General features: G+C 51.9%; 1 protein-coding gene across 2 annotated transcripts in view; it reads left to right on the top strand.

Annotated features, from left to right (window-relative positions):
• Positions 1 to 2,914: 2,914 nt before the first annotated feature.
• ASTN2 (astrotactin 2) overlaps positions 2,915 to 16,713 on the top strand; it is a 604,755-nt gene continuing 590,956 nt past the window's right edge. Inside the window, exon 1 of one of the 2 annotated variants that reach the window (XM_048822556.2) lies at positions 2,915 to 3,375. In XM_048822556.2, coding sequence (XP_048678513.1) covers positions 3,012 to 3,375 — 364 coding nt within the window. In that variant the 5' untranslated portion in view covers positions 2,915 to 3,011. The remainder of the gene's footprint in view (positions 3,376 to 16,713) is intronic. The other variant, XM_048822555.2, reaches the window with a different exon arrangement.

Raw genomic sequence — 16,713 nt, 5'->3', positions numbered from 1 at the left:
GTGGGTAGCTGGTGCTTCTTCCAACTGGTGAGTGGTTGGGTTTTTCCTTCTCTCTTTTCTATATTGATGAAGACAAGGTATGTGATCACATTTCCCTTTTGTAGTGCTAGCTAATTTTTATTATAAAGCTGGTTTATGGTATTGTGAATACTTCTGCACTGTTGAAAAGTTTCTTCCAAGGCCTTCAGTCTCAAGTTTGCCTGAACTAAGCTCATTATAGGCAATCTCTTCTTCTGTCTAGGGACTTGCCCATCTACCCATAAAATAGTAATAACCAGCAAAATCTCACACAAAGCACTCTTCTGTGTTATTGCATAGAGCCAATTGTCTAACAGGAATGACTAGCCTGTGGGTATATCCAGCAAGGAACTAGGTACCATTTCCAGAAAGGAGAGAGATGTGGAAGAGAGGCCTGGACTCCATGAATAAGACAGAGGAAGAAATTAGATGCAAAAGGCAGTATAGACATAAGAAGAACTTAATAATAGAGGGAAAGAGAAGGAGAGAAAAAGCCACTGAGTGGAAGGGTAAGAGAACAAAGAGCTAATCAGAAAGATTAACATGCGAGCAGGTGGAGGGAGACCTGGAAGGCTGCTAAAGGCAGTGAGAGAACGTGAAAGATAGAAGCAAAACTGAGTTAGTAAGAGACAAGGCTGGGTTAAGGACAGAATGACTGAAAGCAGAAAAAGCAGCTGGTAAGAAAGCGGTCTGATAAATGAACTGGTGGATGGACTGGAGCAACAGACAAGAAGAGTAGGTACCGGTCCGTGGCATTACATCAGCCATGGAACTGTCTCCCCGAGACTTACTGGAAGAGGTGTTGAGGGATTTTTGCTCAATAAAGTGAAAAAGAGTGGGGTTAAAGTAAATGAGCTAAAGAGAAAGAAAGTGGTTTAATGGATTGGGGGAAATGAGGATTGAACCAGATTAATTGAAGGAAGGTTTAAATTTAGATTCAGGAAGCAATTAAAGGGAAGATGGGGTGAATTAAGGTGGTAGGTAGGAGGGAAAGAAGCTGTGGGGATGACATCATGGAAGATGAAAGAAGTTAGAGATTGAATGGAATAATAATTGTCAGGCAATGGAGGGAAAGCTGGAGAAAAGACCTAGGGCATGGGTGGCCAATCTGAGCCTGAAAGGAGCCAGAATTTACCAATGTACATTGCCAAAAAGCCACAGTAATACATCATCAGCTCCCCTCCCATCCCCGCTCCCACTGCCTCCCACCCACCGGCAGCCCCACCGATCAGCACCTCCCCGCACCTCCTGATCAGCTGTTTCGTGGCATGCAGGAGGCTCTGGGTGCAGAGGGGAGGAGCAAGGGCATGGCAGGCTGAGGGGAGGAGGTGGGAAGGGGTGGCATGGGGGCAGGGCCTGTGGCAGAGCCAGGGGTTGAGCAGCAAGCACCCCCCCAGCACATTGGAAAGTTGGTGCCTAGACAAGGAGCCGCATATTAACTTCTGAAGGGCCACATGTGGCTCCGGAGCCCCAGGTTGGCCACCCCTGCACTAGGGGGATAGAACTGGAGAAAAGAAGGGGGTGGAAAACTGGGTTGGGTTAGTGGAAGAAAATAAGAAGGCAGTGTGGAATGAAAGGTTTTGGCTGAAGTGAAAATTAGAGGGAGTGATGAACTGCAGTGGAGGGATGGGATAGAGACCAGAGGAAGGGAGATGCAGGAATTATATGGTTTAGGAAGACAGGAACACTCAGAAGCGAAAGACTTGGACTTTCCTTAGTCTACTTCCTTTAGAAAGGAGGGAAAGAACCATCCCTGAAGCTAGTTCTGGGAAGGTGAAGTAGTTCTGAGAAAAGAAAAGTGGGCTGAAACGGGGGGGGGGGGCACGAAAGGGCGTGCTGGGGAGAAGGTTTGGATGAAGAAGGGCATGGCGTTATGGTGGTAAATGAAGAAAGAGAAGGGGAGCTTGGATGGAGAAGACCGAAAGAGAGTTCCCCCTAGGAAGAAGGCTAGAAAGGTGATGGGAAGGGCAGTGGGGATTCCTGGGATTAGGGGAGGGCTGGAGCGCTGGGAATGAGCAGCCAGGAGGAGGCTGCGGAACAGCCGGGAGGGTCTGTGGGGGCGGGGCTGGGAGAGGGGGAGCTGGGAAGGTGAGGGGCTGGCTCTGGTGCTCCAGGGCTGCCGGGGGGGAGCTGGGAGGGTGCGGGCCTGGTCCTGGTGCTCCAGGGCGAGGGAGGGGAGCTGGGAGGGTGCGGGGCTGGCCCTGGTGCTCCAGGCGGGGGGGAGCTGGGGGGGTGCGGGGCTGGCCCTGGTGCTCCCGGGCTGGGGGGGGGAGAGTCGGGGGGAGCTGGGGGGGTGCGGGCCTGGTCCTGGTGCTCCGGGGCTAGGTGGGGGAGTCGGGGGGAGTTGGGGGGGGGAGCGGGGCTGGCCCTGGTGCTCCAGGGCTGCTGCTGGTGGTGGTGGGGGGGAGGTGCGGGGCTGGCCCTGGTGCTCCGGGGCTGGGGGGGGAGAGTCGGGGGGAGCTGTGGGGGTGCGGGCCTGGTCCTGGTGCTCCGGGGCTGGGGGGGGGGGGAGAGTCGGGGGGAGCTGTGGGGGTGCGGGCCTGGTCCTGGTGCTCCGGGGCTGGGGGGGAGAGTCGGGGGGAGCTGTGGGGGTGCGGGCCTGGTCCTGGTGCTCCGGGGCTGGGGGGGAGAGTCGGGGGGAGCTGTGGGGGTGCGGGCCTGGTCCTGGTGCTCCGGGGCTGGGGGGGGGGAGAGTCGGGGGGAGCTGGGGGGGTGCGGGCCTGGTCCTGGTGCTCCGGGGCGGGGGCAGGCTCTGGGAGCCCCCGGGACCCCTGGGCAGGGCCCGGGGCCAGGCGGAAGGGGGCGGGGGCGAGCGGCGGCCCGGGCCGGGAGGGTCCCGGGCGGCGCGGGGGCGGGCAGGGGGCGGGGCGCGGCGGCGGCCGGAGGAGGGGCCGCTAGCGGCAGGCTCAGTCGGCCGGCTCGCCCCGCTCGGCTCTCCGTGCGCCTCCCGCTCCGGCTCCGGCTCCGGCTCCAGCGCCCCAGCCCGGCCCGGCATGGCAGCTCCCCCGCGCCGCAGCCGGCTCCGCGCCGCCGCCTCCCGGTGCCCGCCGCCGCCGCCGCCTCCGCTGCTGCCGCTGCTGCTGCTCCTGGCCAGCGGGCCCGGCTCGTCCGCCTCGCGGGAGCCCGACAGCCCGTGCCGGGCGAAGACGGTCACCGTGTCCACCCTGCCCGTGCTCCGCGAGAACGACATCAGCTGGCGCGGCTCCCCGCCGGCCGCCAGCGCCGCCGCCCCCGGCCCCTCGGGCCCCGGCCCCGCCGCCGAGTCCCGACTCCTGCTCTTCGTCCGCAACGAGCTGCCCGGGCGCATCGCGGTGCAGGACGATCTGGACAACACGGAGCTGCCCTTCTTCACCCTGGGTGCGGCGGGGCGGGGCGCCTCGGCGCCGGGGGTCGCTGCCCGGGGCATGGGAGGCCGGGAGGGGACAAGGGTCTGGGGGGCCCGGGGTTGCCTTCGCCCTGGCACCGGCGGGGTGGGCACCGGGTCCGAAGGGCGAGGCGGGGAGCTGCCGCCTCCCGGGAGGAGGGCGCACGGAGCGGAGTTCGCGGACTTCTCCCTGCTCCGTGGGGGACCGGGAGCTGGGCTAAGCCAGCTGCTTTCGGCCCCCGGGAGGAGGGGAGCACGGGGGCGCGGGGGGTCGGGGTGGGTACCCGGGCACACGCCCGATCTGCCTCTGGCCCCCGCGAGGAAGGAGCAGAGGTTGGATGGGGCCACCTCTGGCCCCCACACGGGGCTGAGCAAGGCGAGGGGCTCCGCTTTGCGGGCAGGGGGGCATTTCTGGGTGTGGGGAGGGGGCAGCTGAGGCACGGCCCTGCCCCTGGGGGGTGTGTGTGGCTGGCTGGCTGGCGGGGAACTTGCCCTCCTGTTTGGGATCAGCTCGGAGGACGCGGGGGAGATGATGGACCGAAGGAAGCAGAGGAGGGCTGAGCTGCTGAAGTGACTCTGGGGGGCAGCAGTTGGGGCTAAGAAGCGGCGGTGGGAGCGAGCCGCTGGGGCCGTCTGGGAGGGCTGGCTGGTGGGCAGTGCCCCCAACCCCTAGGGCGGGCTGGTGTTTGGGGGGGGGAGTGTGGAACAAAGTACCTGCCACTGCTCCAGGGCATGTGAAGCACTGAGGCGTTCATAAGGCTGGGGCAGAAGCTGTGGTGGTGGGGGCTGTGATACACAACCCCTCATAGCTAATTCTCTGGGGGTCCCTGTCTGTCTTTCTCCCCCCCCCCACCGCTACCTTCCCTCCGGTCTCCCTTAAAGTCCTCTCTCCTGGTGGGGTGCAGTTTCAGGGGAAGATTAGCTGGCATTATCTCTTTTCACTGTGGCTGAAATATTTATATTTATATTCATTTTTGCTCAGGAGTTGAGAGCATTTGACTTGATACAGCTCTTGTGCCTTTTTAGGTGTGTTCCTCTGGGCTTTTCACATACCTGTAGCTGTACCTGCTTTCCTTAGTTTAAAGACTTCCTCCTAGCTTTTTCTCCCCTTCATTCCCTGTCGCAACAATGCACAGTGGTTTATGTTTGCTCTCTCACCAAGGGGCTTTTACCCTTGTCCTCTTGGGCAGGACTCCTCTGCCCTTGCAGATGTAAAATATAGGACATTCTTTATGTGGCACGATCTCGCCTCGTCACCGAGTTGCCAACCAGTTTGATTTCAGAAATGTTCTTTGCAATGATCCTGCAGGAGTCACTTTAGTGCTGTCATGTTGCCGTGGTTTGATTTCCCTCCCTTGTAATTGATAGCTTCATTATCTTTTAGAGCTTTTTAATGTTTGCCTTTTTGCACACTTTTTTTTTTTTTCTGGAAGGGGGGAAAAGAGCTGTAGCAGGGTCTCAAGGCTGCCTGCTGGCTTGTCAAATGACCGGTTTGGAGCATATTGGATCAGCCTGCAAAGCTGGGTGGCACTACTCCTACTTAACTGTCTTCTGCAGTCCTGTGAAATGGCTGGCCCTGGAGAAGCTACCACTGAGCGTAGGGTACAAGAGGAGATTTCCTTTGATTGCTTATAAATATTTTTGCTGAATGCTCTCTGATTACCCCTGCTTTGTGTGATGCTTTAGCTGTCACGGACTATTACAGCATGACTGCATGTTTCTCCATACTTTCTAGGATTTCCCGGTAGCGAAGAACAATTAAAATGGGTTATGAGAACATCTTTCCTGCATGAAGCTAGTTGATCTCCTGCTCTAACATGGGATGTTCCTCCGTCTTGTCACTATTATCCTATTTTATATATTCGTTCTGACTTGTTCTACTCCATAAAAGTGAACTGTTTCGAATTCTGTAGCTAAAGCGTGGTGTCTGCTGTGGCAGAAGACTGAAGGCTTTTGTTGATCTCAAAACATCTCCTCTTTATCCACTGGCTTTCTCCTTCTCTGGGATCTAAGCCGCCTGTAATTTGAATACCTGCTTGGCTTTATGTGTGTGGTGCTGATGAAGGTGCTCCTCTCTGTTGTGACTTTGAGTGGATTGTTTTCTATGCATTTAGCACGTCAAGCTATTCTAGCCTATATGCATGCTAACCTGGTACAGAGTTGTGTGTTTAGCCGCAGACTGTTGTTTACAAGTGACTGTTTTTTCAGGGATTGTGATATGCCACAGAAGTGAAATAACTAACTGCATCTCATGGTCTTTTAACCCCCTGGGAGGCTCTTCCAATAGAAAATGCTTGTAATAAATACTTGGATGCCTCTTAAACTGAGCTTGTCAGAACCTCACTGTGCAGTCTGCTTGCCTTCCTAGGCATCTTAAGTCAATCACCAACAACAACAAATCCAGAACTTAAAAAAACCCTGTACTCTAGGTAAGAAATCTCAGACTCAGGGAACCGCCCCTGATGTGCTGGGCTGGCTTTACCATACAGGAGAGTGAAAAAAAGGTAACAGGAAACTTTGATTCACTGAGTTGAGGTTTCAGGGCAAAATGCAGTTACAGCAGGGATCAGGAGTGGATTCTCCCTAGCCCCACTATACATCCCTAGCTAAATGCATCAGAGGAAGGCAAAAGCACCTGCACGTAGCCTTAAATATTGGTTCCTGCCATGCGAAGGGTACTAGACCTGACAGAGCAGCAGTCTGATCTAGTACGGCAAACCCCATTGCAATGGGTGACTTGGTTGAGGGACACAGTATGCCTAAGAATTTCCCTACTTTTCAGCGAGCCTGTGCCTTGACTAGGACTCACAATTACCCCAACTCTTTCTCAGTGCTGGCTTCTGTTACAATCTCTTTTGTGTGCTAGACACCTCAAGGTATCCCCCAAACCAGCAGATATTGAACTTGCCGCAGAGTATAAATGAGAACGTTCCCCACATGGGATGGCTTTGCCACGATTCTAAACTTCATTAGTGCCTTGCTTCTGCAGAAGGGAACCCCCTCTCCTTTCCCAAGGTCTGTCTCATGAGTTGCTGTGGATACTTTTCAGAGGAGCAGCCATGTTAGTCTGTATCTGCAAAAAGAAAAGGAGGACTTGTGGCACCTTAGAGACTAGCCAATTTATTGGAGCATAAGCTTTCGTGAGCTACAGCTCACTTCATCGAATGAAGTGTGCCCCAAGTACTCCTTTTCTTTTTGTGGATACTTTGATACTGCCGTTTTTTTTTTTCTGTCTCCAGGAGTGGCAAGAGGTCCTCTCATATTTAACTCTTTCCTGGACAGTCACTGTAAACGATTTTGCTGGTTAGTGGGATTGCTTTTTGGGCACAGCGAATAGTGGGGCGGTTAGAATAGAAGTCCGGTAGGCCTTTGTGTACTAGCAATATCTCTGGACCCCGCTGTCTCTGGCGTGGCCAGAGTTGTCAAGGTTTGTGTGTGGTGGAGGGTGGGGAGACAGGAACGAAGTTACCAGTAAAGCTCTGTGGTAAGCTCTCTCAGGTGTGGTCCCTCGTCCCAAGGTGACTATCCCTGTAGATTTTTCCTCTGCTTCCTGCCCTACAACTCTAAATAGCAGCTGTACTTGCTGTGTGGCTTGCCAGGCTCCTCTGGGATGAAAGGTTCTTGCAAATGTAGGAAAAGGGGGAGGCCAGTAGCTCTGATCTTCTTGGGTGGTGAGGGAAATTGCCTTAAACACTTAGTCCCCTCCTCGCTGCGGTAGTGCTTGCCATTGGACGTCAAGGATTTATTGATTGGGTTTATGGTAGAAATCCGTGCATAGACTTGCCTCTGTGGGCAAGTTTTCTTCTGAGCTCCAATTTTACGGGTGCCTGGGTCGTTCTCTCCGTGAGAAGCAGAATGTTTTTCATCTTCAGATGGCCCCAGATGTGTCCTTACCTCTTTTCTGAGGCGCTGGTCCCAAACCGTCTCCCTGAGTAGCTTCCTAGAGGATTTGAGCTAGAACCAGCGTAAAACAGAGCTGATGGCAGTGCTGGTACCAAGAACTTTCAAGGAAAGGTCGCTGAGAACAAAACAAAGAAGAGCCTAACTTATGGGAACAGTCTCTTCATCTATTAATGGTAACATCTTTGTGGGGATGAATCGGTAACTTGTGGCGGCTTCTGTCAGGCACCGCTGTAGAATCTTGATACACGTCCCTTTTTTCTTATCTCCGTGATTATTTCCTTTCCTGTGAATGTCCACAGCTGAAGTGCCCCTTCTTGAAGCCTAATTGGGTCACAAGACTGCTTCTTAATGCCCCAAAACTCTCCGAAGGCCACAACCGACTTATTTTGTAGGGAAGCAATTCTGCATGAGTGGAGAAAGGAGCGTGACTTCGCTAGGGGCATTGCCTACAATAGGTGTCTTTTGATTAAAAATTTCTACTGGTGGGAGCCGGAGTGTAGATAAGGCTCCCACGTCTGCTAGCATTCGTCATGCAGTGCCATCTGGATTTGCTCAAAGCAAGGCTGGGAGATACATTGCTAAAGTCTGGTGGCTGTGGGAACCTTCTCCGTAGTAGCTGTAACTGTAACAGTGGGAAACCTGCTAATAAACAAACCAACCAAACTCAAGCAGAGATGTGGGCTAAAAAGGCTGGAGAATCTGAATCCTGGGAGGAGGTACTCTACTAAAAGGACACGGGGTGATCTGCATCAGAAAGAAGCTTCTTCCCCTGTGGTTATGCTCTGTAACCCTGACCTCCGAGGACGTGTTTAAGAGATTGCACCTTTCCCAGTATGTGTAAATGTTTAAAAGTTGTGACTGTGTGTGTACAGATGGCGTGCTGGAGGAGTGTTTTAGCCCACTAGGGGGTGTTGGAGTCTGGAGATACATACTCTATAAGCTCCAAGGCTGTGCAGAGTTCTTCTGCAAGGGATTTATCTGTATGTATTGGTTTGAAACCAGCTGTGGGGTTGGCGGTGTTGCTGTTGGATCCGAGACCCCGAAAAAGGGTTAACTAACTTGAGTCCTCCTCTGATCGCCTCAGGGGATGTCCAGCTAAAACACTGGCCTAGCCTGGCTTTCTTACTCCCATGAGAGTTAGTTCCTTGCATGCCCATACACGTCATTGCATTTCTCTGTGATTCTGGCCCCAATGCTCAGCATGTTTCATAAACCTTTTCCCTGTCTTAACTTACAGCCCGCCCCAAAAAAACCCATGAAGAGAATCCCAGGCTTGCAGGGCACAAAGCACTCAAAAGGCTGGCAATGACAAGTTCAGCTGTGCCCCTTGTCCATATGCATTATGCATTGATAGATAACACACCATCACTCGTGATTTTCTACAACCTTGGATACACCAGTTACACTTTGCAGTACCTTTTCATTCTTCTATTGTTTTCACTGGCGTAATGGTCCAGCATCTTTGTTGACCTAAGATGCTCTCTGATGAGGCCTCTTCACTCTGGGGCGTGTATCTTAATTTACTCAGCAGCTATGCACTGTACAACGTCTATTCACCAGGCAACACAGCCTGCTTTAAGTGCAGTTCAGAGAATGAAGCAGTTAGCGACCAAGCTAAACTAGATGGCCTATATATATCCTGGCAAATTTTCACTATTGATCTGTTACTTACATTGTAGTATCTTACATAAGAACAATTTCCTGTGTACTTCTTGTAAATGACTTCAATGGGTTCTGTGTGACTGGCATATGTAGCACTACAAGATGCTGTGTATCTGTGGGTGTCAGAAAAAAGTGTGTTTCTGCATATGTATTAGGATAATCGTTAATAACACCCCCACATGCAAGGGGCATGAGCTAAAGTGGTGTGTGCAACTTTGCTTTCACATCCCGATTTTTTGTTCTTGATCCTTAGCTATGCAATCCTAACATCCTCTTAATGTCATTTTTAATGCATTTTCCTAGGTTCTTTATTCCTGGTTTTGATACACTTTGACTTTCTACTGCAGCCATCTGGGTGCTTGAGCTGTCTTTAAAAAAAACAAATAAAAAACCCCATACAGAATCTTTTTAATAGGGAGAATGTTTTTCTCCTTTCAGAATATTTGAACTGACGTCTCAGATCTCTTTAAAAAGAAACAAAAAACATCTTTTTGTTTTTAAGCTGGAATTTTTCCAAGCTTGCTGCCTGCCCAAAAGTGGGATTTTTGGAAAGTGAAAAGAGGGCAACAATGGAAATGTTTATGCATTTGCTGCTGCTTCTTTAACAATACAATCTGCTTATAGCAGCTGTTTTTAGTCGGTGGGACTTTTTTTTTCTTTCTTTTTTTTTTTGAAAAACAGGATCAGGTCCGTAGTGAAACCATGATGTTGAACAGAATTGCACTCCTGAGTATTTCCTTGTCACCTGAGTTGCATTTTGCACTCTGGTGCTCTGAACCAACTTTGGACCGCCAATGGCATGGTTCCCAATATTTGGGTTCCACTGCGTAGTGAGAAGTAACTTGACCTCAAATTAGTTGAAAGTATCTTCCTTTTCTATTGCACAGACCCTTTGTGTTGGGCTGGAACAAGTCTGTAGTACTCTGAGCAAGGCATTGGTTGGCATAACACTCTTCCATTGGGTGTATCCTTGCCTCTTGCTGGCTGTATCCAAAATAGCCCAGTCAGGTAAAGGGTAGCCACTTCCAGACTCACTGAACAGCCTTGCCTCCTGCAGAATCGGAACCCAGCCCTGCCACACAAAAGCACTGATGGGAATGCAATGAAAACACGACTGTTTCAGAGGAATCCCTGGAGGGAGAAGCAAGGGGGATGTCACCTGATTCAGAGAACAAAGAGCTTTCCTTCTTGAAGGATGCCTGTTTGTGTGGAACAACCTCTATTAAAACATATCCATTTGGACCAGGTAGAAATCCCTTAGGGGGTATGCTGTTTACTAGGCATGGCTGTGCAAAGATGAAAGGGAAAATGGAACAAACTTTGCGTCTGGCTGCTTCCACCTGGCTTTCATTTCCATGGTGTTACACAAAGTAGAGGATGCAGAACAGATGGAGGGTGAGAGAGGAAAGATATTGAAAGGGGCCATGGGTTGTTGCCTGTTTAAGTTAATGACTCATGGTTAAGGATACGATTTAATCACGGGTATTTTTAGTAAAAGTCATGGACAGGTCACGGGCAAGAAACACAAAATTGTGGCCCATGACCTGTCTGTGACTTTTACTAAAAATACCTGTGATTGAATCTTGCGGGGAGGCCGTGGCACCAGCTGTGTGTGGTGTGGGGGAGCCCCTGGGGGCCTGCTGCCGGGGGGAGGGAAGCCCCAAGGTCAGCCGCACTGGCCGCTGCAGAAGTCATGGAGGTCGCAGGAAGTCACAGAATCCGTGACTTCCGCAACCTCCGTGACAAACACGGAGCCCTACTCATGGTCAATCGCCTTCACACCGAAGCTCTTTGCAACTGATGTGAATGTAATGGCTCAGAGAGAGAGGGAGGGCTCGGGAGGCATGGCCTCTGTTAAGAACAATCTCGTGGGTCTAAGTGCAGTAGATACAACTCTCTTTAAGGAGATTTTGTACAGCCAATACAGAAGGCCTGCGGGGTCTCTCAATGCCAGGGCTGGGAAGCGGGTGTGACTGGTGCCACTAGTTGTCCATGCAGCTTACTGAGAGAAGCTACCTTTAGGAGGAGGTGGCTCACGGCCTGAACACCTGTCAGTGGATTTGAATGGGCCTTGTGGGAAGAGGCAGCATCTGTTCTGTCTAATTCATTCCTACTGTTCTAAACCAAACAGCTGACTAAGATGGGCAGCTTTGCGCAGCTGCGTAATGGGCTAGGTGGTAGGGAAACCTGCGTTTTATTCCTAGCTCTGCTGCTGACTTGCTGTGTGACCTTGGGAATGTCACTTAACTTCTCTGTGCCTCACTCCTGTACTGTGTAAAGAGCCACAGATGCTCTCAGAAAGGTACTAACATCCCAACCACCGAGTCGGGAAATATGCTTGAATCTCTAGCTTTTACTCCCTCTTCAGATCTCCCTATACCCAGCTGATATTTGTTTCCTGCTTCTCTTGAAGAGGTAAAAGGATGGGGAATAATTTAAGCTTAATACTTCTGAGCGGTCCTAGAGAGAACCATAGTCTCATGAATTTTGTTAGACCTTGGCCACACAGTGGTCCCGATCACACATCTCCGCTGCTTGGCTAGTGTGCCCCATCCCCAACTGCCCCAAAGTGATGCTTGCTGCTGTCTAATGCTGAGAAATAACTTTTCTGGGGGGGATCCCTTATGCATCCCTTTCTTAAAGCATTGTCTGCAGTTCATCCTTCCTGAGGGGGCTTAGTCATCCATAAATGCCTTTTTTAATATGGGTTGTTGGAGGGGGGAACTTGGTTCAAACTACCTCTGGCATCTGAACACAAGAGCATCCTTAAAGAATTGCTGCTTTCCAAGAGTACCCATATTGACCAGCTAGTGGCAACAGAAGATTAACTATAGAGAAAGCAACCCATACTTTCCAGCTGAATTGCCAGACAGTGGGTAGGAATTACTAGAGGAGGCCTGCAGTTGTGGGGTGAGCTGGTTTAACCCTCATTTCCCGACTTTCTGTTCCTCTGCCTGCTCCCTTTTGAAAAGGGAGAGGGCAGAAGTGGGGTCAATCACCTGACCTAGATACCTTGGCACCCAAGATCTGCCTTTCCCAGGGCCACGGCACAGTGTAAAATGCACTTCTTTGCAATGTAGGCGTGGGAACTTCAGTTCCCTGTGTGTGTGTGTGTTTTTCAGGGTGGGAGGGGAGACGGAAGAGGCCCAGATGGATGGGCCCCTCAAAATACCCATTCCGTAAAGCAGTTACTGAATGTCTGACTGTTTATTTTATATGCATTGCCATAGTGCAGAGGAATTGTAGTCAGAGGCCAGGTCCCCATTGTGTTAGGTACAGACCTTGCTCCCTATATCTGCTTGACCCCATGTGGATGAGACCAAATTGGCACGGACCTTGATTCTGCTTCTGGGTGTGAGGTTAACACGCATCACTGCCTGACTCCTAAACTCCAAACAGACCCGTCAGCTTTCTCCGTGTGTTAAATGATCCCTAGGTCATTGGAACGCTGGCTTGGGACCAGTGTTCTCTGAGGCAGGTGGAGAAGTTATTTCCCTGCTGTGGGTGGGTGGGTGGCTGATGGGGAGGGATTGTTCTTGTACCACCTTCCATACAGATCTAGCCCTAGCATTTTCAGATGGTTTGAAAAACCTGCCCATTGTCAAGCCAAAGGCCTGACCAAGGTGCCCAGAGAAGGGAGCGGTGAGGCTGAGAGCTCAGACTAAGTGAAGTCCTATCAAGGCATTGACGTTGGAAGCTTTTGAGATCAGTAACATTAGTTCTCACTGTGTGCAGTATCCCAAGTGCATCTAGGATGATTTGGAAATAATGAGAGAGTTTCTCTCCTCTGACTGCTGCTGCATGCACAGGGAGAGGAAACCAATATCGTCCTTTCCCTCCTCTTTATTCTCTCTCTCCCCCCTTTTGCCTTCAGCCCCTGGTTCTGCATCCCTTGCTCTGTAGGAACAGCAGCAGAGTGAAACAGACAGGAACCTTGTCAGTAGCCCACTTAGGAAGTGATGCCATGTAAAATAATCAAATGTTTTTGGGTTGCTGCTGGGGCTCTGCTAATTTGATTAGGATTCCTAGTGTCCAGACAGCATGGAGACAGCTAATTTATTGAAGATGCCAAGCATGCAGAATGTAAAATCAGTTGTTCTTGGTGTCCGATGTCTGGATACATCTTTTTGAGGGTACCTTTGAACAACAGGTATGTAACTCTTTGCCTCCCCTGGGACCAGAGGACACTGCTTGGCTCCCGTGTTATCTACTCTGTATCTGCCAGGCAAGTGAGGAAGTTGGGTTACTCTGGTGCAATCCCTCAGTTACCTTCAGTATGTTCCTCCTGCTCTGAACAAGGAGGCGGCAGAACACGGCACAGAGGGACAAGTTGACTTGTTGCTAATTGCGACAAAAGGGGCTGAGTCCTGGATGGAGACGATATCCCGTCTGTCCTGAATGAGGTTCATACAGGAAAGAAAGGAACCAGCATGTTTCCAGCTGTCTCTCATCTGCTCCCCACAATGCCTATGTCGTCCTAACCCCATGCTTCCAGCCTCCCTATCTTTCTCTAAAAGGCAAACCCTGTAGGAGCTAGGGAACCCATGACTTGGCTTTGCAAGCAGCAGAGAAAGGGAAGAAATTTTCCATTAGCAGCATCAGCAGTAAAAGAAATTTCCCAGGCACCTGGTAACTGCTGAATTTAGGAAGATTATTGCGAGTTGGCTGCATTACTCCCAAGGATATGCACAGGGGTTATCCTGTTAAGGGAGAGGAGAGGAGGCAAGGGCCAGGTTTCTTGGCTGCCTGGAGATTTGGCCTTCAGAGGAGAACTGCCCCCAGATTTGTTTCTGATCCTGATAAGTGTAGCTTTGCACATATCTCCTGTAAGGTGAGCAGGAAGTGGTGCACCGTGGTGGGAGGATGGCGGAAACCTACAGGGCCAGCTGCCTCCGGTGCATCATCTCTGCCCTTCTGATGCTCCAGAATAAAACTCAAATTGCACAGCCAGCCGCACTAACGAGCTGCAGTGAGGAGGAGGAGGAGAGCACCCAATGGCACACCAGGCGGAGTGGCGCTGGGGAAAGTGGGGAAGGCACCCTGGAATGGCTGGGAATGCAGGGGCAGGGCGAGTTCTCGTTCATAGGCGTGAGAGTGTGAAGAGGCATGGAGGTCTTAAGCCATGCTCAGTACCAAGGACATGAGCCAATGTCAAAGCCGTGGAGTAAATCCATCTCTCTCGCCTGACTCTGACACTCCAGGGACCTTGTGGCTTTTGTTTCCATTATTAAGTATTCATAATTTTTACAATCCCCAAGAAGTCTCTTTCCAGAGCTCATAAAAAGCCATGATCCCTGCCATAAAGCACTTACAGTTTAACTGCAGAGGTGATGAGGGAGGGGAAGGAATGGGACAGTAGCTCAGAGGTTAGGGCACTGAACTGAGAAGTCCAGAGGGCTGGGTTCTGCTTCCACTGGCTTGCTGGTGACCTAGTTCACCCCCTCTGTGGCTGTTTTTCTGCCCATTGCTTGTCTGTGTTGCAGGGACTGTCTATCCAGTGCCAGCACGATGGGGTCCTGATTGCGGTTGGGGCTACCGAGTAAAGGATGGGCAAGGCTGATTTACAGCAAAGCAATCCATGTGCTGCCAAGCCGCATCTGAAGAGTTAACTGTGCCTTGCTGATGAGCTTGGTGTCGCTCGTGAGACCTCTGTTCGGTTCTTGTCTTCTCGCCTGTCCCCAGGTCCGCAGCCTGGGCTGGAGCATGGAAGGGCTCGGAGGCTGCTGCAGTAATTGCATATGAGTCAGCTGTGGGGAGGAGGGCTGGGATTCTGCTCAGCACCCACCGTGGGAAGGAAACGGAAGCCTTGTTTTAGCATCTCGTGTGTGCTGACCAGCTCTCGCTTTAGTCGTCTTCCCTCCCACCCCAAATGAACAGAGCATCCCAGGTGCCCAGCAAATTCTTCCCCCTCCCCAGCTTCTGCTGGCTCAGATGTCTCTTTCCCAGGCTGTCGATCTGTTCCCTGCCGCTTTCTAGTTCCCTGGGTTATTGCCTATCACGGGCTGTGTGTGGGACATTAAAATATGGGATTGAGTGACAGAGTAGTTGCTGGCAATGGCGTGGGCTTTTTGCCTCTAACCAACTGTTCCGTAAGGTCATCTACATGATTCAGTGCTCCCGAGTCAATAGCCTGCTGCAATAGCAAACACCAGGCTTGTGTGGGATGGCAGGAAAGCTGGGAGCTGAGGAAGGCCTGAGCAAGGTGGATCTGCCCTCAGATATTGTGGTGCTCCTAACGCCTGGCTGCTCTCGCTGAGTTTGGGAGCCCATCGCAGTTACTGACCTGCCCCTTGGGGTGAGAGAGGAGCTGGGGGAGAGCTGCTGACATGCCGGTGACCTCGTTATCCATGCGGGATTCACCCCTTGTGCTCACTCTGCTCTGCACTCCTGCCTCGTGACAGGTTCATTTACCACTGAACCAGGAATTCCCAGGGGGGCTGACCCCTGTGCAGATGCCAGTCGATTGGCCCCACTTAGTCCTCCGTTATAAAGCTGCCTCTTCTGCTGTAGGTCAGCCCTGTGGCTGAGAGGGCTATAAACCCTGACCTGGTCTTTCCGGGATCACTGCAGTCCCTTGTGTGGAGCTTTCAGTACAGTGGCTGTCAGAGGGAGTGTGGGGAGAACCAGGTCTGTCATTCCTGTTTATCCTCCCCCACCTCCTGCCATCGTGTTGCACTCTCATTCTAAACACATCCTGAGAGCAGCTGCGTGAAAGGAGGGGGGACCTCTAATCTAAATTAAAGAGACTCGTTAAATTCTCCCTCCAGCCCGGTGACCTGCCCAGGAAATTCTTCCAGAGCGTCAGCACCCTGCCTCTGGGTGTTGGTTTTGGGCCTCACCCGCCCCACGGTCTGTCCCCCTGCCAGGGGAAACTGGGAGCAGAGGGCACCCAGCAAGGGGGTCCCAGGGAGGGCAATTCTTGGCTAAACTGGGGGTGGGTATCGTTGTTCTCCTCCAGCTAATGTGATTGATTGTGTGTGTTCTTTTCCTCAGCCCTCCTCCGCTGTGGACAACAGTGATCTCTCTAGGTTCTGGTACTTCCATGGCGCCTTTCTAGGCATTTAAAAATAGAAACAATGAACAATCTCTTCTTTCTCCCTTCGTAGCCAGCAGGGCAGAGGTCGACTGGTTTGTAGGGTCTGGGCCACGGAGGGTGGAGCCGAAGAGGTGACTCGGGCGTTTGTTTCTGAACACCCGAGGCCCATACTCATTCTAAATCTCTTGTGGCAGGGAGTTCCCCAGTCTGGGCCCAGCTCCTGGGAACAATCACTGCCTTGCATTCCCAAGCCTCTCCTGTTGGTTGATCCATGCCCCCCTCAACCCACCCCGTGGCAGGTTGTGCTCAAGGAGGGAGAGGTGATATTTTGGACCTGTCCCATGGAGGGCTTTGAATGTGAGACCTTGAACTCAACTTTCCCCTGGCTCCCTGTTGAGTAGAGTGGAGTGTACCTGGGTGGTGGTCAGCTGATGGGCTCGCTGTGTTTGTACCAGCTGGAGCTTTCTCAGGGCGTGGCTTCATTTGGACCCTGTTCATAGGGTGGCTTCGTTCCTCGATCGTAGGCCTGAAAGTGACCAGGGTCAGTTCTGTGCCTGATGAGATGGGGCACAGTCAGCTGGTTTACGTGGCATTGGGATTCCAAAGGAGCCAGGTCTGCAGACAGACAACCACTGGAGGATAGATGCTGTTGATAAAGGGGGATGTTCCAGAGAAGGTGTGTTCACTCAAGCATGTCCCTCTCCTTACCAGCATGGCCTCCCTGTGGCTA

Source organism: Caretta caretta, chromosome 16 (genome assembly GCF_965140235.1).
Source record: "Caretta caretta isolate rCarCar2 chromosome 16, rCarCar1.hap1, whole genome shotgun sequence".
In the NCBI taxonomy this organism is placed as follows: Eukaryota; Metazoa; Chordata; order Testudines; family Cheloniidae; genus Caretta; species Caretta caretta.
Note: the sequence above shows the minus strand (reverse complement) of the source record. Positions and strands in the feature narration are given on the sequence as shown.